The following is a 24,795-nucleotide window of genomic DNA, read 5'->3' as shown; positions in this document are numbered from 1 at the left end:
GGACATGGTTTGATATATAGACAATCGTAGAGCCAGTGATTGGAAGCAAACATCGTTTATATATTTGTTTTAAATCTAAAAAGGAATCATGGAAGCAAACTTGTAGACCCATCATAGGACTAAAATAGGCATGGGCGTTCGGATATTCGGGTCGGGTTTTAATTTTCGGGTTTGGGTTTTTCGAGTTTAGAAAACTAAGATCCGTTCGGGTATTTTAAAACTCCGGGTTCGGGTCGGGTTCGGATCGGGTATTTCGGGTTCGGATTCGGGTTTACCCAAAGTATCCAAATATTAGAAATTTTGTATCCGATCCTATGCAAAGTATTGAAAAATACACAAAAAATCTATAAAACCCAAGTATTTTAACCCGAATCTAACCCAAAGTAGCTAAAACACCCGAAAATATCTTAACATCCGAATAATTTTGGCACTTAGGTTATTACAAGTATAAATATTACTAATATACTATAACTATGTACTTATATTTTGGGTATGTTCGGGTACTTCTTCGGGTTCGAGTTCGGGTCGGGTTCGGGTTTTCGGATTGTCTAGTTTAGAATCCGTTCGAGTATTTTAAAACTTCGGGTTCGGGTTCGGGTCAGATTTTTTGGGTCGGGTTCGGTTCGGTTCTTCGGGTTCGGGTATTATGCCCAAGCCTAGACTAAATGTAGCTTTTCTGAAATAGAGATAGAGATAATAGGACTATTCATCTTGTTTGAGCTGTTGTAGAAATAGATTTGGGGATTTGGTGTTTTCATTTGGGAAAAATCTTTTTGGACATACTAACAGTGTCATTAACGGGTGATAACGGATGTTATAGGTTCTGTTAACGAATGATGACGAGATGTCTATTTTGGCCTGGTCAACGAATTCTAATGTTTCAAATGTTAGTCAACAAATTCTAATGTTTCAAATGTTAGTCAACGATTAGTTCATGTTTTGAATGGCCACATATGAAGTTAATGTTTAAAATGGCCACAATTTGAAAGTTGATTAACAGAGTCGTTATGGGTGATAACGGGCGTTAGAGGTTCCGTTAACGACTGATAACGGCATGTCTATTTTGGCCTGGTCAACGAATTTCTATGTCTCAAACGTTAGTCAACATTTATTTCATGTTTTAAATGGCCACATATGAAGTTGACGTATTGATTGGCCACTTTTTGAAAGTTGGGAGATAAAACGACATTTTTCCCAATAATAAATCCTTTGATTTTCAAACGCAAATTCAAGCGTTTCCGTTTCAGACATTTATTTTCAAGTTTTCAAAAATATTGATTACAACAGAGAACAAAACTTCATTAACTAAACTATCTATTTCAAGAGCCATCCATGTTCCTCAAAAATGATTTTAACCCGAGTTTAACCATATCGAAAAAAGAGAGTTTTCTTGTCAAACATATGAACTTGTTCTACATAATTCTGATACACCATTTAACGTAGACGTCTTGATCTGTTGCAAGCAAATCTGCATCACAGTTTGTGCTTGGAAAGTATAAATGACTATCAATGGGGCTCTTGGATAAATCACTAAGTTTGGGAAAAATCCCATCATACAGAATAGTTTTGTGATCATAATCACAGTTACTCAACTAAGCAAAAGAGGAAACAAAAACACCCTTAGAAACTGCAGTAATAAGAATGCCATAAATCAAGCAGTCTTCTTACTCAAAGATGAAAAACTTAAAAATCTACGAACAATATCAGTAAATAATAGTTTTTCCCTTTCCATTTTATTTTTTTACAAAATGAACACCGCTGCATTCAAAATTCTCTTAAGCAATCTCAGATTTCAAACTCATAAACTCAAATTAGTTTTGACAGTGGCTCCTTTGGTCCAAACAAAACCAGGCACAAGTCATACATACATAAAATGGGTTAACTAAATGGTTTTTGTTTTAGCACTGGGCTAATCGTAGTATTCCCTAGAGGTCAAACAGAGGGATAGTAAAAGACCAGAACAGGTTGTCGCAATGCCAAATGAATCAGAACCTTTGCCTTTTGAAGCTTCAAAACCTTCTTAACAATCTTTCTCTTCCACCAAGAAGGCCCTGACAATCCTGCACAGAAAAGAAGTGCAAGATTAGTTGCTAATCTCTAAGAAACCAATTTTTTAAGAGATCTTTACAATACACTTACCTCTCCCTAACAGCTACTCCAGATAGAACACCACCATATGCACGATCCACTGTCCTCTCGTTCCTTGCCAACCTCGACCTTTTGTATTCAGCAGGTCTCAGATGCGGTCGAAAGTAAGTATTAGTAATCATGCGAATAATGCATGAAGGGAGCTTAGGGCGGCTTATTTTGAGATATATCTGCCTATTAGATTAATCACCCATGTAACCCCCTGGTTATTCAATTAGAACCATAGACCAGATTCAAGTATTTCCACAAACAAAACAGAGAAACAGAGAAAGCCCTCTGGTGCTTAACTTTATTGCAGGCTATCAAGTTAATGTAAGAATTGGCTGAAAGAAATACCAAATCAAAATCTACTAAGACGAGTAACCATATGTATACTTTGTTTTTCTATATCAATGGTAAAAAAGTATGAAACTTTTCACTATTGTACCAAGCTTAGACCAACTCTGCAACCGACAAGTTCTTGAATTCAACCCCTAAAGTGTCTACATTTTAGTTTTAAGTTGCAGATTTAGTATAAATGTCAAACAGGTTACCATCAGCATAATCAGACCAATACTGAGATGTTCACAACACATAAAACACAAACCTTAATTCCAAAAATTCATAAACGTTTTTTTTTCCAAATTGGTTGAGATGAGAAAGCAGCTAACACACAACAACAAGGGACAAGAACCGAATTTGGAACAGATAATGTAAACCAGATTTAAAAATGTCTACCCCTTATGATGCTTATCTTAAGAGCAGGCTATCAAGTCAAGGTAAGACATGGCTGCAATGGATATGAAGTCTAGTTTACTAAGAACGAGCCTAGATCAATGGCAAAAAAGCATGAAGCTTTTCACTATTTTTAGTTTTTTACCGAGCTAAAACCAACACTTAAATCCCTAAAGCGTCTAGATTCCAAGTCTAGTTCCAGATTTTGTCTCAATGCTATATGAATCAGAATATAGATAGCCAAAACTCAAACACACATAAACGCGAACGCTAACACCAACATTCACAAACTTTATCCAAATATATTAAAGAAAACAGCTAAGAGACATGAACCAAATTTGAAACAGATAGTCAAATTAAACTCAAAACACGAATACTCACACCAAAACTCACAAACTATTTGGAAGACAAGTTACCACTCTCCAGAATCAGCAATTCATTTTTCCATGTGATCTCCAACGCCAGATCCTTTGACATCAACCGAGAAAGAATACTCTTGGTCACAGCCCAAGTAAGAGTCACACATAAAGTATAGTGTGTATGACTTCTCTCCTAGTTCACTTGGTACTGTGAAAGCCAGCTTCACCTTCACGTTCCGTTGCAATGAGACACGCTTGATTGCCAGTAACTGGTTCGTCTTGGTGTCGCCCACAACCAGCCACCATCCTTCTTCTTTGGTCTTGGGATACCTGAGTGACTCCACGGGTCCCACTTCTGTCTTCCCCTCCATGTCTCTCTCAAGCATCACTTGCAATGTAACCTCTTTCCCTGGGGTCACCTCTTCACTTCCCATAACCTCATAAGTAAGGTCGATGTTTGGGAAGTGGTTGCAGAATCTGGCAATATCTAGACGCTGAGCGTCTGACATCTTCAGAAGCTCTTGGCGTTCTTCGTCTTCTATCTCCACAAGATCGACTACGGTTTCAATGTTTTTACCCGGATTCTCCTGGCACCTCTTGGCCAAGACCTTTGTGAAGTGAGGGAGCTGCAAAAGCATAGAGTCTCGCTCCCACATGCCTTGAGTCACCATCTGACTTACTTCCATAGCTAACAGAGCAAGATTCAGCCAGCCATTGCTCGATATCACATCGACCATCGCGTGAAGAAGTCTGGTTGCAGTCTTGCAGATAGAAGGACATCACATTGATTCATTGCCAAGTTCCCGTCGATGTTTTGCCTTGAGAAATGCGCTTGAAGAAGCGTGTTTGCCTTCACAGGAGGGTCTGTGCATTTTGGGTTTTCAAAAGAGAACATCTGGTGATTGATCAGTGATTGAGCACAATTTCAGCATTAAGCTGATCAGCAAGTCTAGAAATAAACTGGCTTTCAATAGGTAGTTGCTCATTCATCAAAGAAAGATAATATTGCCGCTCGGTATAGCCAGTGATAATTATACCCTCCCCATGTTGATCATACTTAGGTCTTCCAGCACGACCAAGCATCTGCATAACATCTAGAGGATTCAACTCCATCCACGCCCCTTTTTCAGGATTATACACCTTGGTTCCTTTTATAATAGCGGTATGTGCAGGCAGATTCACACCCCAAGCGAAAGTTGTTGTGGAAACCAAGACTTGCACATGCCCTTTAGCAAAAAGACCCTCAACAATCTCACGATCACTTCTTGTTAACCCAGCATGATGAATTGCAAACCCGTAAGGCAGAATTCCTTTCAGGTCATAATACTTAACAAAGTCGAAGTGATTCAAAAGAACTTCACGACTTTCACTATCTTCCTTCAAGAATCTGCTCAGGGTATCGTTCGCCATTGCAGTGTCGCATAATGCTATTGCAGTTTTTGCTGTTTCCTCTCTCGAATGAACAAAAATAAGGACCTGGTGCTTTCCAGCACAAGCCAGTACATTCTGATAACATAGATCATTCATCAATTGGAACCTCTGCAACGGTTCCTTCACACTGATTCCAATATACTGCTGATAGAGAGACACAGGTCTGTAGCTGCTGTCAAATTTAAACAATCCTTTCTTAAGATCAACCCGCAAAAATAAGGCCACGTCTTCATAATTTGGCAGTGTAGCAGATAAACCCACCAGACGAATATTATCTTTCGTGGTTTCAATTTGCCTAAGAGTCCTAGCGACAATGCTTTCAAGCACAGGCCCTCGGTTATCATGAAGGAGGTGAATTCCATCGATTATGAGAAGTCTCACAAACTGAGTATAAGTTCGATCTCTAGACTTCCTAGTGATGATATCCCATTTCTCTGGTGTTGTAACAATTACCTGAGTCTCTTTAATTTCTCTCCCAGTTAGGGACTGATCCCCACTGAGTTCTCTCACAGTAACTCCATAATCCTTCAGACAATTAGACAAATTACCTACAACTTCAGCAACAAGGGCTTTCATGGGTGCAACATAGACAATTTTGTAATCTCCATGGTTATAAGTTCCATCTTCGTTCCTATTCAATTCAAGTTGCTGCAGTATGGTCAGCATAGCAACATTGGTTTTCCCAGCACCAGTGGGAGCACAAAGAAGAATGTTCTCTGTCTTAAAAAGTGCAGTCTCGTACACTTTGCTCTGAACCCTGTTCAACTGTTGCATTCCCTTGAAAGCCGGTTGGGCCCAATCAGGCATTTCGGTAATCTTTACAAGCTTCTCATTTCTATCCACCTTTTTAGAAACCCATGGGACATGAACTTCATCATATCCCTTGCCATGAATTCTGTAAGACCCAGGGGGAAGGTCACACTTCTTATTCGCCATCAGGTGAGCGCCTTGGTCAAAAGCCAAGCTCTCCAGGTCAAGCAACTGACGCTGGCCCTTCACCCAGCCACTCTCTAAATCTCTGTCAGCAACATCTCCACCAGCTTCTTCCTTCAGACGACGAGCTTCTTCATGGATACTTTTTTGAAGGTTCTCCTCCCTCTCCTTTGCTGTAGCTCTAGTTGCCTGCAACTGCTCCACAATTGATGTCAACTCTGGGCCAAAAGCCCTCATCTCCTCCTCGATTCGGTTCCTCTGTTCCTGATCTTGTGCCCTAGCCAAACGAGTGCACCACACAACTTTAAGACGGTTCCGCAGCAGAAAATGAACGAGGCTAAATTTTTCAAAGTGCATTGTTGTGCTAAATTTTTCAAGGTGCAGAAGCAGCTTGTTCTCAACATCCCTAAGCAGGTCATCAGCGAGTACCTGGCATTGTTGTGGATCAATCTTATGTTGATATGCTTGAGATATCCTTCTCTGGAGCCAGTATGCATCAATGTCTTGAACATTAAGATTTGATCCCTCATTTGCATCCTTGTCATAAATCCCTGCACCAACCTGCATACCTCCAGTTCTGGAAAGCTCTTGATCCTCCTCACAATCTTCCTCTTGAACAATGTCTTCTTGATCACTCTCCTCTTCATTGTCCTCAAATTCAACAGCGACGCCGAAATTATCCTCATCATCCTCACCACCACCAGAAGAATCACCAGCCTCTTGAAAGTCGGTGATCAACTTCCCAAAGGAAACAAGCTGATCAAACTCACGATCTTCAATATAGTTCAACAACTTGTGGATCTCCATCTTTTTCTCAGGTTTTTCACTCTTGAGAACAGCCAAAATCTCATCTGCAGCACCAGTAACAATACTCAAAGGTTGCCCACCCAACAGATGCTGAATAAGACAAAGCATAGCCTCATAAGCAGCCCTAGTCTCATTACTCTTGGGCTGATAAACCGCAGCATCCATATCATCAGTGAGCACACTCTCTTCCCTAAGACGTCGCCTCTTACTCTGCCGAAGATTAACAGTATCATCTACAACATCACGCTCCTTCTTCTTCTTATACATTTTAAGTTTATCCTCCAACTCCTGAGGCTTTCCCTTATCAACACGGTCACCAAAAGACCTCGGATCAATTATTCCCCACAGAGTTTCTGGTTCTCCTGTAGGATCATGTGTATCGCGAGGATGACTAGAATTGGCTTTGTCCTCATACTGCTTGAAGCCTCCCAAGTTTGCCATCAAAAAATCCAAAAACCTAGAATCAAATCAAACAGAGAGAAATACACAAATTTTAAACGGAGAGAAAGAAACCCTAATGGGAACAGAGAGGTTTTATAGTGAAACTCGAATTAGATTAGGAAAATAGCTTTTTTTTTTCTCATAGGAAAAAATATATATTTACCTTTTTCTCTTTGGTGAAGGGGAAAAGTTGGAGGCCTAACTTCTTAAACAATAGCGGAAATAAATAAGTACCTTACCTGCTTGGTGTACTCAATGCTATTTACCAAACATGCAATGCGTCAAAATCATCTCCAATGTTAGCAAGAGCCAAACCCACCTGTCCCATATATCTGAAACTTGTTAACACCACCCTCAAAGGAACAACTCTTGAAAAATTATGACAATATTCATACATTTATCATGAACTGTCTTTAAGAGATCTTTCTGCAAGTCCAGCTTATCGTCCACCTTCTGAAGCCGAGCCGGTGACACAGGTGCTTCTTAGCATTCTGACCAACAACAAAAACAAGCAAAAACACTAAACAATTAAGATTCTATTAAAGGCCTGATACAAGTAGAAACAGTTGATCCGATCAAAGAACCACTCACAGAAATAGCTTCTGAAACAGTATCCAAATGCTTTGTCAAGTTCCACACCGCATTTTCCATGTTCCGCTTTGTTATGCAAATGACATCAGAGAATGAAATCTCCTACCACAGAAACAATCATTACTTTCGAGAATCTATCCCATAACACTTTAGTATTAACTTTATAACTCTATAAGATACCTTGAACCACATGTAGCCATATCCTAAAGCTCCTAATGCCGTGTCAGGACTGTAAACGGTTTAAAGTCAGGACTACGAAATCGAATTGCCGAAGCTCCATTCTCACACATGTATATATATGATTGTTCCAAAAATTTGATCTTTTTTCAAATAATTCCAGACTATTCACACACACACACACACACACTTCAGTTCAAGATCCATAACACAAAATTTACCTGAGTAGTCATGGCATCAGAATCTTCATCTCAGCCTTCAAATTTTGAGGAAAAAAAGAAACCTTTTTCTTTACTACTCCCTTGTAATCCAAAATGATTCAAAGACAAAAAATAAGCAAAAAAAGTTTTTAAAAAAAAAAATATTCAAAAACTCCATAATTGGGGAAAATGAAATGATTGAGAAACTCTAGATACCTACTCCAGCTAAAATCAAAACCGTCGATAACCCAATTCCAGATCGCGTAGCCATTGTCGCAACCTCACAGGTAACAAGAAAAGTTTTCTTCTTCGTCGAGCTCTCGAGAATCTCCGAGCTCTGTGTAAGAAACTGACAGGTCAAACGGCGTCGTTTCGTACTCTTAAAAAAAAAATATGAAACAAACTACTCTGGACCGTTAGTGGACTCATAGAATGATAGAAGTATAATGAATAAATACGAACGGTACCCTAAAGTAATTTTTTCTTGAGTCAATTAGCTGCATGCTCGGAGATTCTCGAGAGCTCGACGAAGAAGAAAACATTTTTCTTGAGAAATAATTAGGTGTGACATAAACAAGTTTTTTTGTTTGCAAAACAAGAGAGAAAAATATTTGTTTTCAAAAAAACAAGACGAAAATACCCCTGAAATAAATGCGGGAGTTTTCCCTCCGAGAATTTCGTAGGGGACAGGGATATCATGCAATATTCTGTGGGCTCCCACTTATTAAATGCATGTATCGATAATATATTCTGATATGCAATTACGTATCGTGATATCTTGTTTTTTATCGGATACATGAATATATATCTTACATCGTAATATTTAATAATGTTGTTTACATATGATATATGCATATAGATATATCACTATATTTTCTGATATATCACTATATATCATGATATAATATGATATTTCACTATATATCATGATATAGCAATATATTTCATAATATATCAATATATATCATGATATCTCAATATATAATATGATATATGTTAAAATATCGTGATATATAAATATATATCATACATCGTAATATTCTATTGATATTGTTTACATATGACACATCACTATAGATATATCACTATATATCTTGATATATCACTATATATCCTGATATAATATGATATTCACTATATATCATGATATAACAATATATGTCATGATATATCAATATATATATCATAACATATATCATGATATCTCAATATATAATATGATATATATTAAAATATCGTGCTATATAAATATATATCAAGGTTTATAAATATATCTCATGATATAACGATATCTGATATCTGTTATCATCTCTAACATAAGCTCAATAATAACGAACGACACACATTCGTGACGTCTTGGTATCAAGAGTTCGATGAGGTTCATGGTATGCATTTTGATCAGAAAAATCTAATCAATTTAATGAATTCAGAATATCATAATTCAGGATACAATCAACTTTAAGAAAATTAGAGAGAGTCATATGGAGTATTTCATAAAGTAAAGAAAAAGAAAATGAATAAAGAATTGAAGAGAGAGAAAGCGAAAGAAAGAAGAAGGAAGAAGAAAGCAAATAAGAAGAAATGATGCGTTTGATTCGAGGGATATTATTATTTTTTTTCCATGTTTTCAAAAGACCCATTATTTACGAACGTGCTACTGCTCCTTTGACTTAAATACTTTGTGGTCTTAGGGTATGCAGTATAATTACTCTTTTTTCTTTTCTTGGGTCATAAAACATGGTACAGAGTACAAACTACAGAGTTTTGGATAAGTGCTTTTGGTGATGTATACTTTATTAATTGCAATAATCATTTACAATTTGCTTCTGATGGGTCTTTGATGTTCCAGGCAAAGTCATTACGGCTGTATCTAGCATGCATAAATATTACACTCGAGGCAGCTATGTGCTTATAGGTACCAACAACCAACTATTTTGGTTCAAGATATCATGGCATATGTCTCAAATTGAAGTCTCCATATTTATGATTAATTATGCTTACTTAAGGCAATAAAAGCTTCATGTTTGTGTATTCCCTTAATCCATGTTCCACCTCTGGTGTGTTATTCTCACGTATACTACAGTAAAACCTCTATAAATTAATAACCTCTCTAAATTAATAAATTTTTCCTGTCCCGAGTTGGGATCAGTGTAAATTATGACATAAATCGATAAATTAATAAAATAATAATTTTTTTGAAAATCGCATATAAACATATGGTCCCATCTATAGTATAAATTAATAATTGTATAAACTTATCAATATATATATATATATATGTATATTTAACTTAATATATATGATATAAATTTATATATATCATATATGAATTACTATGATATATATTTAAAATATTATATGTAAAAAAATTAATGAAATATGACTTTATTATTCGAAAAAAATATTGTGTTGTTTTTTAAACTTAATAATTGCTTCACTACTTGCAATTGGTTTAAAAAAGATATTGCTTATAAAGAAAAAAATAATTTTTAGATAGAAATTTTTTAAAAAATTATAAAATTAGTAAAATTTCTCTATAAATTAATTTATCGATAAATTAATACCTCTCTAAATTAATAAAATTTTATGGTCCCAACATTATTAATTTATAGAGGTTTTACTGTAATTAGTTTTTTAGTTGTTGATTAGGGATAATGTACCATCATTCACTTTACTTTTGGCATTTTGTCTCGCAATATTTGGTGCCCAATGTCGAAAACCTATGCATTGTGTACAACTAGGCGAAAGGGGCCATGTAAAGTTCTTGTAATATATCATCTTTACATGATATATATTCCGCAAAACTTCTATATTTCTCTACTTGCAGAACTTTCCTTGTCAAGAAGTTGAAAGGCATAATAATCCCGAGGTTGAACTAAAGTTTATAAGCTCACCGAAGATGCATGCTCTTGTATAATTCCCATTTTAAGTAGAATCTTATTATCCGCATGTTTTTTGCTAAATTAATTTTGTAGGACGAACCTAGAACTTTTGCTAAATCCTGTAAGAATTTATTTGTTTTCCCCATCAATTTGGCATTGATGTTATACTGTCTTCTTAGATAGGTTTTGTAGTTGACTGCTATTTGAAACTTTTGGATCTGAGAAAGTCTAACAAACCATTTGAAAGTTTTCAATATCCAAACATTTACCTATTATCAAAACCCGAGTCAAAAAGCTGTTCACCGATCAACATATCAATCAAACCGAGATCGATCCATGTTGGTGAATATGGTGATCAATGAGCAGATGACAGAGCTAAGAGTCATCTCTTCGGGCCACTCCATAACGACCGTACCATCATCTTTTAGATGACGGTTGAATGAGTCCCAAAACTGTGAAAGAAAGAAGAAGAAAATAAATAATTAAGCTTAGTTGTTAATTTTAAAAAAAAAAACAAAAAAAAAAACAAAAGACAATAAGTGTACTTTGGATAAACACTTCTCGGGAACCAGGAACCGTGAACCTGATGACATATGCATCAATTTTCATATCTAGTCTCTGAAAGTCTGCGACTTCGGAAAATGCGATGGAAGTATCGTCCGGGAGTCGACGAAACACTTCTCCATTTGTCTTGGGTAGACCAAGCCCGGGTCTAACAATTCTTCATCACCAATCCCACTTATTTGATCCAATGAGGATTTTGCACGGAGAGTATTATGGAACCGATGGTGTTGATCTAATTAATATAGCATCTTCTTGTTTGTACAAAACAAGAACAATATTATGTTTGGTATATGTTTATCTTGCTCATTTAGATAAGGTGACAAATTTCAAAACATGAAAAATGTAAATAAAACATATACAAAATTGTATACATAAAGTAAATCATAACATAAAACATAAAAATATCAATAATTTTACAGGGATTCAAGTATGAAACAATTGTAAGAAATGGTATGAGAAATAAAAGTTAGAAAGCTCGGAGTTAGCTCAGATTCGAAAATGTTGGCAAAAGATTTGAATATACAAATTTAATCATCATAAACATTCTATATATTATCATCCCCACTTTCACAAAGGTTAAAAAAGAATGCAAATATATATGTTCTCTACACATGAATTTATGATGTCCTATTTATCATTATAGTTTCACAATAACTTGAAAACCGAGAAACAATATATGGAGTTCAGGAGTTTATGTAATCTAATGATATAATTTTAATATAAGTTAGCTCAGATCCGAAAAGGTTGGCAAAAGATTTGAATATGCAAATTTAATCATCATAAACATTCTATATATTATCATCCCCACTTTCACAAAGGTTAAAAAAGAATGCAAATATGTTCTCTACACATGAATTTATGAAGTCCCATTTATCATTATAGTTTCACAATAACCTGAAAACCGTGAAACAATATATGGAGTTCAGGAGTTTATGTAATCTAATGATATAATTTTAATACTTATTGAGAAAAATACCTTTTTAAGTGAATGAAGTAGAAAATATTTGTTTTCTTGTTGATTATCAATATGGTCTAATTTGACAACGCTATACCTCTTAAGATAACATTGTATTTGACAATTTATTTTGTGACACATGTACTCTTCGTTTATTTATTTATTTTTTATTCTAAATTTAATTTTTTAAATATTGGTGACTAACTTTTTAAACACAATTATTATCTTTTACCAAAATTGTAACTCCATTACTTAATATTTTTCAGTTACATATGTCAACATTTACTACGTATTAATCCTATATAAAATGAAATAATTTAAAAAAAAATTAAAAGTCTTAAGGTCCTAGCGATTTCTCCCAACAAATTCTTACCAACTCAAAATTTATGGTTTTTTCTCTATCAATTGTAGGAAATTCTAAAAAAAGAAAGAATCCTACAAATCTTAGTTTCGATCACTAGTTTTAAGGTTACATCAACGGTAGTCTTTTATGTGTGATTTGATATAGAATTTTTTTTTTATGAAAGTGACTTTCGAGCTTAAAGATATGTAGGGACTTTATTAGTTCATGGGTATTAGTTGATTTTAAAATCCAAAGTGAAGTCATGTGTTATTTTTATTTTTGTCAACAAATCATGTGTTATTGTTACCATGATTTTTAAATATTAGTTAAATCATAGGTTATTCGTTTGATGTTATATTGGATTTCAAAATCCACATTAAATTTTTAAAATGGATTTGGAGTTAAAATTAGAAGGATTCAAATCTATAAACCATGTTATTCTAAAATTCATGTCTTATTTAAAAATTAATGAGAATTTCCAAATCTCATATGGATTTATAAACCATTGAACCAATAAAGACCCTATAGTCTTCTAACTTTAGATAAACTTCCAATGAATATGTCAGCATTTCTTCCTAAGATTTTTTTGGTCTATCAATACCTCACATCCCATATCAATAATTCAATCATGAATACACACTATTTATCCTCAATTACCCTTAATGTACCCATATTTTCGCACCATGTGTATGTAAATTACCTTCAGAAAGCAGATAAGATTGTATTTTGAAATCATTAACCTACATAAAAATAGTTTTAAAAGGAGTAATGATCCTCGTCATAAATGACATTTAATCAAAAGGGTTTCTACTCCAACCAACACAATTTTTCAGCACTAACAACCACTTTTTTTCTGTCAAACACTTTTTTTATTCAACCAAACAAAACAAAGTACAAAATAGCAAAAGTTACAAGGATAAAAAGACTTAAAACAAAGCAGGGACAGCATATAAATGCTAAAGCAAATGTTGCACAATGATAGCTAAAAAAGTTCGACGAAGGATCCATGAGAGTTTAGAGACCAATGCTAGGTACAGGGCCGGCCCAGACCTAAAGCCCATCAAGCAGGTGCTTTAGGCATCAGATTATATTTTAGTTTTTAAAGGGCATAAAATTTTAGAAAAGATCTTGTAGTACAGTGGTTAATGTCTCATTTATTGCGGGAGTTGACGAGTTCGAGTGACATTAAGACGAATATTTAACATTTTTTTGTATTTTTGTTGGTTAATGAGTAACAAAAAATTTTTGGGCTTTAGGCATCCGAATCCTTTGGGCCGGCCCTGGCTAGGTAACAAATTGATGCAAGTTATAACACGGTTTATCGAACAATAATTCACAGACGAAGCATTAGACGATACAATGGTCACGGTCAAAAGACTAAGTGACGTTGGAGAAGATTACATTGCCGAGGTTCTCGCCGACACGAGAAAAGCGAGCTGGCTTTTCTCATCGGCAAGGAAGAGGGTTCTGGAATTTGACTGTCAGATCCTTATCAAGACCATAATTTTAGTCTCCTCTTGTGGAGATCCATGGCATCTTATCTGATATCTCTCTAATTATAAGTTCTTTTAGCCTTTTTAAATGTAAGTTCATTCCCAGAACAGCAAACTATGTTGCTAATTCCTTGGCGAAAACTGTTTTCTCTCTGTATCCCCTAAACCTTGTTTACTAGAAATAAGATTTGGTTAGCCAAAAAAAAAATGATTTTGAAATTACGAACAAATAAAGACAACACTAGGATCGAATCTACACGTTCATGGATGACAAATATATTTGATATATAATCTTAAGACATAATTTGGTCCTAAAAGTTAAGTGGGGCTACATTTATATTTTTTAAATAGTTTTAACGGTTTGATTATGTGTGTTGTGTAAAATCCAGTTTGGGTTTGAACTAGCGTTGCAACACAGGGAGTAATGTTTATGAACATATTAATGTGATATTTGATCTTTAAAAGAAATTTTATTATAAAATTTAAATAGAATAAGGGTATACTTTTAAAACTATTCTAGTTTTTTTAATAGGTGTTCAATCCGGTTTTCGTTTCGGTTTATGTTTCAGTTATTTGGATTACCGAATTTTTGGTTTATTAATATAAGTAATCAAACTAAAAACATAACATATGATGGATGGTTGAAATTCTTTATGTTATAATTTAAAATTATTTTTTATATGAATGTGATTCATCAAATTGAAGGGTGAATACAAATGAAAGCAAGGCTGAGCTTATATAGGTGTCAAGTACAATGGCTATATGCCAAAAGAAAGAAACAAATTGCAAGAATTAAATAAAATAAAGTCGTTTGAGACTTGATGGTGCAATCGGCCAAATAAGGCAAGTGGAGCCTTAGCTTGTATCTTAACTTGGAAGGTAGGTGCGACTTCTTAAGAGTCTCTGGCTGTCTTGGAAGGTCTTTAGAACACGCACAAAATGAGGAAAATACGGGTATTTGGGATTTAATGTGGTTCGGTTCCATACAAGGCAAGTTATGGCTCTGCGGTTCTTGTGTTGGAAGATGCATCAAGGGTTGTGTGTGACACCTTCTAAAAGCTTAGAGTATCTTTATGCTTTTATATGTGGCTCTAGGAATCACAAAGAGAATGAAAAGACAACTTTCCTTAATTGGCTCAAGTTGATATGGTACGAATGGTACATCAACACGTTAATTTGTTAGCAAGTGCATCAATTGGCCGTCGGCGGGAGCGGGTACGTCATTTAGCATTGGTGTTGGTTCTGTATGGTTTTGACTTTGATCCGAGAAAACTTTCTCCATTGTTGAAGCTTCTCCTTGATCTGTAATGATCTCCTTTGACCTTAGTACCTGAAATTTTCTCAATGCTTTCGGCACTAGACAAGTGCGTTAAAACAGACATTGAAGCATTATAATCACCTTGACAAGTTTTAGTTTGAACCTGATCATGTTGAAGAGTGGAAACGTCCTCTTTTTTCTAGATTACTTGCGGATGACGACACGGGTTGGTTTTGCGTTTGCTGAACCTTTCTTAGTGGGTTCAATAGCAGGTTAGCTCAATAGAATTTAACGAGACGGAACACTTGCCTTGGCTAGTTGCGTGCAGTTCATAGGTAAAAGTTTGCTCCAATTTTCCTTTTATATATGTCTCTTTTTCTTGCACATGTAACATGTTAGTCCTAAGAGATTTTTAAAATTGGAAAACTTACCTGGTTCGTCAACTTGTGGTGAGTTTGTTGGTTGCTTTTGTTTAAGTACATAGTCGTCTTCTCGGATTGGTTGGTTTGGAATGTGAGTTGCTTGCTTCTGTCCTTGCAGGCAATGTTGCATCGCCTTGGTATGGCTAAGCCGCTGGTACGCTGGTGCAAATCTCTTCAACATATGTTGCTTCTATGGACATGAATTGGCTTCTGCAGACGTAAAAACTCTCTATGGTCTAAGTGAACCATATTCGAAGTAAATGTGTTAATTTATATTGATATGTAAGATGATTTGTAGGTGTAGTAGTTTAGGACCGGGCAGTAATACTCGATATCCGTATTCGACCTGTTTCAAAAATAAAGGTATCAATGACGTTAAGGTCAAGTAATTAATATAATTCTATTGCTCGTGGGTAAGGATCTAGTATTAAGTATCGATTTTTTTACTACTTGTTCTGTTACTCGATCCATTACCCCAAATTATTACCCGACCCGTAATACCCGATTTATTAATATAATAGAATAAACCTGTATTTATGTAGTCTATCCAATTTACAAACATATATATTAACAAACATAATGTAATAAAAGACACAATAGAATTATGAGTGTCACGAACTTCTGGTCGTCGGCATTTCGTGTGCAAAGATAGCGTGGGAAGCAGACTTAGGTCTCAGGCCAATAAAGGAAACAAATACAGTTTGCGGTCTAAAACTAATTTGGAGGCTGCTCGCAGCTAAGACGTCTCTGTGGGGACAATGGGTTCACACAAATCTACTCCGTAACAAGTCTTTTTGGAACATTCGCGGGTCATCTTATCAAGGATCATGGATGTGGAGAAAGCTACTTATATTACGAGAGATAGCAAAACAGTTCCACAAGAAGGAAATCAAGAGTGGAAGAAACACTTCAATTTGGTATGATAGATGGGCTCCCATGGGAAAGATGGATGATATGCTTGGGGGACAGGGGATGTATTGACCTCGGGATTACAAGAAATGCCAGTGTTGAAGCAGTTCTAACCAACCATCGACGAAGGTATCACCGACTCGACATATTAAACAGAATCGAAGCAGAGACAAAAAAAAGCAAACCAGAAACGACAGCCTGATGTCGATGATGTAAATCTATGGAAATGGAGAGCAGGTTTTAAGAGAAATTTTTATTTTTGAGACATGGAAGCTTATTCGAACGGAGAGCCAGGTATGTGAATGGGCAAAGGGCGTGTGGTTCTCGCAAGCCACACCAAAGTTTGCGTTCATAACTTGGCTTGGAATGCACAATAGACTCTCTACGAGTGATCGAATGTTGAAATGGAATCAGGGTGCAAACTCAGCTTGTGTCATCTGTCAAGAACCGGTGGAGACTAGAAACCACATTTTTCCGCTATAGCTATTCGCATCAGATTTGGGAACAAACTGAAAAAGGGTCTCATAGGGAACCGTATACCTCCCAATGGGACCAGATCAAGTTGTAACACCCGGTTTCAGAAATATGGTGGTGCATGCAGAGGGGTTTAAAAGAATTGATTTGGCCACCTATGTCACCAAAGTGCACTTATCTTTTCGGTCAACTGTCCTGAGAGAACTCCACAGTTAAGGGTGCTTGAGCTGGAGCAATTTTAGGATGGGTGACCTTCTGGGAAGTGATTGTCGGAACAGTGTGAGTGAGGACAAAACATAGGGAAAGATCATATGTGATTTGTAGGGTCGGACACGGATTGGCCCATGGGCCGAGAGAGGACGTGGGTGCATTTAGAGAGGTGCGGCGGTCTGGGCGTTACACAAGTCACTCGTTTCAAGTACAACTCTCGACAAACGAACTCTGCTACTCCTAAGGTACTCCTCAGGTTGCTGTCCACTCCATATGGAGAGAACGAAATAACCGCATGCATGGCGAAGCCCCCCACATCCAGCTCCCCGTCCACTACAGGAAATGTGGGTATTAATAGCGTAAGAGCATAGCGTTTTGAATGTTTATGCTATAATAGAGTTTTGAAAAAATTTAGATAGCGTTTGGAGAAAGGCAAACGCTATGGTAGGTTGAGCGCGAAAAATATTTCAGAGTGGCGCTTAGTATTTGGTCTATGATAGCATAGATGTAAATTAAAACATTATTATAGGTATAACCGGGAAACTAAAATTTTATTGGCTCCAAAAATTTTACTAAGTAACAAAATAATAAAAAAAACAAAGAAACAATAAGTTAAAAAAAAAAAAATTAGGGCTATCGATCCTTCTCACATCTTTCTTCTTTCTTTCCTCTTCTCACATCTTTCTTCTCTGTCTCGAGACTGATCCGTTCTTTCTCCCTGAAAGACCAAATATGAACACCAAATGAAACCCAATTAGTTTCTCTTCCACTATCGATCCCTAATTTTGTCTAATCCCTCTCAGATCTAAATCCCTCTCAGTCGAAATCTCTCTAGATCTCGATCTTATGTTTCTTAATCGTCACAGACATCAATCGAAATCAAATTGGTTAGTATATGTATGAGTGTTCGATATTCTCAATGATTTAGTTTTTAATCATGTTAGGGTTTCATCTGTTTTTGTTGTTTTTGAAGTAATTGGGTTTTGGATTGTTGTTTGTGTGATTTGAATCGTGTTTCTTTCTTCTTATGTGAGTTTGGGTGTTCGACTTTCAATTTGTGTTTTCGATTGATTTATGTCTGAGTTTAGATTCATTACAAGATAGTCTATTTACTAGATTCTTTACTAGATAATGCATGTATCGATTGATTTTTGTCCTGAGTTTGGATAGTGTAGAAAAGTTTCTTGCTCTCATATAAAGATGCTAATTTGGTTTCCTAGCTCTTGTCTCTAGTTCTTACCGGTCGCTGCCACTGCTCTCATGATTATTGATGTCTCATGTATCTTTTTCTGATGTGTAGTTGGATTTGCGGATCTGTATGGATTTGAAGTACAAGAGGAATCCATATGCTTCAGACATTGAGTAACTTTAAGGACGGTGAAGTCGTGCTTCTCCAGGATATCTGCAGAAAGGCAAGTGATTGAAGAATAATACGAACAAAACCTTGAGAGAATGTCATGATTATTTATTCTTTGTTTGGTTGTTCTGTTTCAGGTTGCGATTCATCTTATGGTTAACCAACTTCTTGGATATTTTTATTTGTTGTTCAGGCACGAAAGGAAATCATAAGCAAGATAAACAAGACGATAGAGAAGCGGTTGCAGAACAAAGTAGCATCAGATACTGATGGCGCTGGGAATGGTGTACTTGGAAGATTGCTTGAAGAAGAAAGCTTACCAAACGAATCCATGGCAGATTTTATCATCAATCTACTGTTTGCCGGAAATGAAACCACCGCGAAAACATCGTGCAAATGAGCAGGAAGAACATGATAGGCTCGCAGGTGGAATGCTAACATGGCAAGATTACAAGACAATGGACTTCACTCAATGCGTAAGTAAATCAAGATGCCCAAGAATGTTCTCTGCTTCTTATCACAGATGGTAAAAACCTTCACTAAACACTTTTCTTGATTTCTCAACAGGTAATAGATGAGACACTCAGGCTTGGGGGAATTGCAATCTGGCTAATGAGAGAGGCGAAAGAAGATGTCTCATACCAAGGTTCGTGATAGCGTCTTTGACTTTTGACATAAGAATCTGTTCTGTCCATGCGTCGATTGTTGGAATTTTTGCCATCAGCTGATAGATACTGTATTTGAGCCTCTTGTGATTAGAGGTATGGATTTGAAGTACAAGAGGAATCCATGTTAGTTTAAGCATGGGGACAGGAGGGATAGAACATCTGCAGATGTTCCAAATTCAGAGGAAGAGGCTTATTACTTGATGAGGACAGCTTTTTTTGAATCTGAAGTTGGTGATGAACTTCCATCTGAGTGTACTGCAGAAGAATCAGATTTTAGGGAAAAGTTAGAGGATGCTGAAACTGCACTATGTATACTCAACGTGTCACAAGTACAACAAGGTCTCTGAAATTTATGTCGCACCATTTGTTTTAAGTGTCGAAGACTGGTGTTCAAAAAAAAAAAAAAAAAAAGAGAGAAAGTGTCGAAAACTTTGTTTTATTTTGGTATGCACTTCTCTAGACTTTGTTTTATTTTTATGTCGAACAATATATGTATGCACTTCTCTAGACTTTGTTTTCTCATGTTAATAAATTTTAATTCATAATTATTCGTATACGTTTGATAGTTTGTTAATAATATACTATCAAATAATTTTAAACTACAAACAAAATCATGGAACAGAAATTTTCTTCTAAAAATATATATATATATATATACAATCAACAATGGAATATAAAATTAACTAATGTATCATATAATAATAATAAAATTATACTAATGAAAAAAATTCTTGTAAAAGAAATAAAAAAATTTAAATAAATTTTAATTGAAAAGTTTTTAATGATTTTTTTTGTTTTATTTTGTTAATTGAAAAATAGTGAAAAATGTTTAAAGATGGAACCATATACCCTAAACCCTAAACCCTAAACCATTTAGGGTATAGGGTTTAGGGTTGAAAGTTCAATCTTGAAACATGATTCACTTTTTATAAATTAACAAAATAAAATTATTTTAAAATAATTATTTTAAATTTTAAAGTTAAAATCTTACATTAAATCTCTAAACCCTAAACCCTAAATTAAAGTTAAAATCCTAATTAAATTAAATCTTTAAACTCTAAATTAAAGTTAAAATCCTAAATTGAAATTCGAAATCATAAACTATAAAACATAAATACTTGAGTAAAAAAATCTAAATCCCAAAGTTTAAACCCTAAACCCTAAACTATGCCTTAGTGTATATGAACATATAAGTTAGATAGTTGGAATACTAACCTATATTAATTGTTCTTAATTTTAAAATTTTATACTTATAAGAAAAAATATTCTAAAAATTGAAATATGTATATTGAATTTTTAAAGAAATAATTTATATTTTTTTCATTAATAAACAGTTTTATATGATAATTTTCTGATTTTTTCATTATTAGCCAATGAGAACTCACCTCCCACATGGTGGGACGAATCCTACACCGTTAGATCGCGCCGACTTTGATATGAGCCGTCCTTTCTTATTGTTGACGTGATTAATATACACCGTTGATCTGTATCGCTGATTTGATCTGAGCCGTTCATGTTCTTAGCCAATAAGGAGTAACTACCGAGATTGCACTCTGGGCTTATTCTCCACCGTTGATGAATTTAATCCGACGGCTAAACGTTTCTCCTTCTTTTCTTTTTTTTTGGGTTAAAACTTCTTTTCCTTTTGGCTTTCTCTTCCTTAGTACGATATGTTCTTAGATCTTACATCTTATGGGATAGGTTAAAACTTTCAGTCTTCTTCTTCTTCGTTGAGATAGGTGAGCTCATCGACCAACAATGGATTCCTCTGCAACAGCCCCAAATTCTCTATCTTTCTTCTCCTCTTCTCTCTTTTTATCTTCCTCTCACCAAATCCCTAAAACCTACATTTCCGTTTCAAAATTAGGCTCCGGCAAAGCATCGAAACCGCTCTCTGTTGCATCTCAGCTAGCGACTCTTCCAATCATCTCATTCGAGGAAGAGAAGGTCGGGGAGACTTATCTAGACCTCAAAACGGCGCCGGAAGATACCACGCGTGCCGTTGTTCAAGGCAGATTTCAATCGTGTATTTGGGTTTACGGGTCCAGTCATCTCTGTGACGGATATCACAAGGAGGAGATTAGATAAAAAGTCAGATTTATGTTCCTGAATTTGTAGACGAAGGCGAAGAAGATCTTGGCAATTTTAAGGAACCTACGACTGATTTTAATGACAAAGTAGGGAAGAAGAGACAGAGGAAGAAAGATGAGTCTGGTCTTGAGAAGACGAAGAGGAAGAAGAAGAGAAGAAGCAAGATTCTGTTGAAAATTCCAGCAGAGGTTCAGGAGAAGTGGGATTCAATTACAAACAACGAGAACTCCAAGGTTTGTTTCTTTGTTTGTTGTCTGAATCTCTGGTTCCTTGTTCTGTTGTCATTATATCATAAGTTTGATTTCTCTCTTTATTGTTAACAAGATAGTTTTTTTGGACGACGCTTACATGATGAGCAGAGAGCTATCGGAAGAGACTGGAAAGGAGTCAAGTGGACTTCCTTCACAACGTTGATCGCATCTTGGTACAGTTCGTTGGAACAAAAAGCTAAAACTTGTTGAGTTTTTATAGGAATTTGCTAATGAGTAAATCTGTTTTACAGGTTATGCGAGATGGAATGATTGTGCAGTCAGGAAGATACGACGAATTAGTGAGCTCCGGGTTAGATTTTGGAGAACTGGTAGCAGCGCACGAGACATCAATGGAGCAAGTTGAAGCTGGGTCGGCATCAGCCACTGCAGCAAATGTGCCAATGGCATCACCAAGAACATAGAGAACTATTTCAATAGAGTCTCCGCGTCTACCACCAACACCAAAATCTCCCAAAATACATAGAACTACTTCAATGGAGTCTCCAAGAATACTTAGAACTACTTCAATGGATTCTCCTCGTTTAGGTGAGCTAAATGATGAAAGCATCAAATCGTTTCTCGGCTCCAACATCCCAGAAGATGGATCAAGACTGATCAAAGAAGTCGATGATTTGGATGATGAAGCTTTTGATGATGATATTGTTTATGTTAGGGATGATTGTGAAGGTTTGTTAGTGGTAGATTGATAGGTATGTTTGTGGTTTTTGTAAACAATGAAATTTGAAATGGGTTACTAAACATTAATATTATATATTTTGTATTAATTTTAATGGTATTTTTTTTTACAAATATTCGAAATTAATTTTTTTTACAAATATTATATTTAAATTAAAAAATAATTCGTAATTATTTATTATTTTGAATAATTTAAAAACAAACTAATAACACAAAACATTTGCTATCTTTGCTATAGGTAAAATCTAATTAACGAGTTTTAATAACATCTTTATCACGCTATTATAAACATTAACAATTGCACAGAAGACAACGCTATCGTTGTATACTTAACTATTGCACAACGCAAAACCGCTATCAAAAGTGTCCGACTTTCTATAACGGGCGATGTCAGAAAGCTTAAGGAAACGCTATGGTAGATGAATAATTGCGTTTTTCGGCCGCTATTAATACCCACATTTCCTGTAGTGGTCTTAGCCAAATGATAGGGAAAATAATTCGGAACAAGATCACACTTATTCAATAACCCATTTAAAGCAACGAGAAAAAGAGAATAACCCAATAGGCCCATGTTCTTAATTAAACAACTCAGACGGATTCTCCAAGAAAAAAAAAAAAAGATGATTCCAAGATTTAGAGGTAGAAGACGATTCAGTGATGAAAACTAGAAACCGCTGCCCTAAAATTACGAAGAAAATTTGATGGGTAAAGCTTAGGTTAGGGGCGGCTCTGCATGACACGTTATTACGTTGCGTCGCCAGAAACTAATCAATCTCGGTGATAACTTTATATCTCTGTATGTATGTCTCTGATATAAATGGTGATATAGTTTTCCCGGTTTTGGCTATACAATCAATTTTTTAATTGAAAACGATGTTAATTGAGATGAAAACTATGTTGTGTGAAATATATTTGATTCAATTGTATTTGTATGAATTGCAAATTGATTACAAGTCGTGAATTGAATGTTGCCTTTTTCAATTGGTTATGTTGCTTTGTCTAACATTAATATTTTATCTGTTTTAGGTTACATATACAGAATGATAGTTATGATTTCAGTTTGAAGTAATTTGTTTTGAAAAAGATAAGAAAACATTTTTTGAAAACTTTTAAATATTATAAATACCAAACGTACTATATTTAGAGGTAATATTTTGAGGTACATGTCATCAGACTAGATATTCACATTGGAGCTAAACAAAAGGTTAGATCATATAAAATACTTGTCTACTTTCAAAAAAAAAAATCTATTTATTGTCTTAATATTAACTTCACTAGGACTTAGACCCCCCGCGATGTCGCGGGGGAAAATATTTCAAAAAAGTTTAAAGAAAAGAATATCAAACGATAAATCATAATGAAATGAGACAATAGGTTTGAAAACAATTTTTTTAATAATAAATAAAAATATATTTTACAAAAAAATGATAAAGAGACGTAAACCCTCAAAAACATTTTTTAAGATTTGTATTATTATAAGAAAATATTATGGTGAAAAGATGTGATCATAAATAGAAAATATTAAACAAACAGTTATAATGAGTAGATGCAATTTTTCAATTTTCTAAACTATTATAACTATAAACATATAAATATATTCATCAAAATATTAAGATAAGAGACGCAACATATTAAATTTTATTATGTTAAAAAGAGAAAATCTTCGAAAAATTTTAACAAATAACCAAAATAGATAATGTTTTAGGAAAAAATAATAATCATACATATAAAAGTAAGGTTTCACTCTCTTCTTATTGGTCCATTTGACAATGTAACTTAAAGTTTTTCATAAATAAAACACATTTAACTCACAGTTTAATATAAAAACTGAAATCATTAAAATTATACATTAATTATTTTTTCCGCTCAATTTTATTCAACACACAATAAATTAGAATTGTAACTCCCATAATTTATTTTTTAATTGTAACTTAACTCACTTCTAATCTTATAAATACTCATTTCTCATTCTCTCATCCTCTCACCCTCTTCCACTATAGCTCAAATCTTAAATATTTTTTTGTTTTGTGTTACATTAGTTTTTTTTGTTTTTTTTTGTGAAAGATGCATCTTCATTGTATATTTTAGATAATCATCTTATAAGTAATCATTCTCTCATTTTCTTCTACGATATTTACGTGTCTATTTTTTTATGTTGTTATATGGATTAAAAATCAAGAATTTGATTCTCAATTTATTTTAGAAAGTATTGTATATATCTAACATTGTATTCATTTATGTATATTTCTAAAGCCATACTAAAATATACTTATTTATTCTTTAATTTTCATATTTTTAGTTTAAATTCACATATATATACTAAATGTTTTGATGGTTATAACAAAATTTCAGGTTTATTGGTGATATAGAGTTAAATATATCAATTTCAATCATAGAGGAACAAGATAATGAAGTTGAAAA

The 24,795-nt window shown here is 34.7% G+C and overlaps 2 protein-coding genes and 1 long non-coding RNA gene across 3 annotated transcripts; 2 read left to right on the top strand and 1 right to left on the bottom strand.

The window, feature by feature from the left end:
• Positions 1-3,083: 3,083 nt before the first annotated feature.
• Positions 3,084-7,679, bottom strand: LOC9313208 (DExH-box ATP-dependent RNA helicase DExH12). Its single transcript, XM_021026578.1, is given in 7 exon segments — positions 3,084-3,985; positions 3,988-4,140; positions 4,143-5,084; positions 5,163-7,152; positions 7,229-7,324; positions 7,425-7,526; positions 7,605-7,679. Coding segments are annotated over 4 exon segments (3,453 nt in total). The 5' UTR covers positions 6,834-7,152; positions 7,229-7,324; positions 7,425-7,526; positions 7,605-7,679; the 3' UTR covers positions 3,084-3,298.
• An 11,191-nt stretch (positions 7,680-18,870) lies between these two features.
• Positions 18,871-19,747, top strand: LOC110228453 (abietadienol/abietadienal oxidase-like). The gene is made up of 3 exons (XM_021026034.1): positions 18,871-19,144; positions 19,236-19,314; positions 19,428-19,747. Exons 1-3 carry the CDS (start codon positions 18,938-18,940, stop codon positions 19,439-19,441), a joined length of 300 nt encoding a protein of 99 aa, XP_020881693.1. The 5' UTR covers positions 18,871-18,937; the 3' UTR covers positions 19,442-19,747.
• Positions 19,748-21,753: 2,006 nt separating this feature from the next.
• On the top strand, positions 21,754-22,441 carry LOC110228435. Its single transcript, XR_002331983.1, has 2 exons — positions 21,754-21,851; positions 21,930-22,441. It is a non-coding gene; the product is annotated as an uncharacterized LOC110228435 (long non-coding RNA).
• The last annotated feature ends 2,354 nt before the right edge of the window (positions 22,442-24,795 follow it).

This window comes from Arabidopsis lyrata (assembly GCF_000004255.2).
Source record: "Arabidopsis lyrata subsp. lyrata unplaced genomic scaffold ARALYscaffold_5, whole genome shotgun sequence".
NCBI lineage: Eukaryota > Viridiplantae > Streptophyta > Magnoliopsida > Brassicales > Brassicaceae > Arabidopsis > Arabidopsis lyrata.
Note: the sequence above shows the minus strand (reverse complement) of the source record. Positions and strands in the feature narration are given on the sequence as shown.

Bases quoted from the DNA above. Each gene is read 5' to 3' on its own strand.
- LOC110228453 (XM_021026034.1), top strand. From the start codon at position 18,938: ATGGCGCTGGGAATGGTGTACTTGGAAGATTGCTTGAAGAAGAAAGCT. The intron at 19,145-19,235 runs GTAAGTAAATCA...ATTTCTCAACAG, and splicing joins CAATGGACTTCACTCAATGC to GTAATAGATGAGACACTCAG.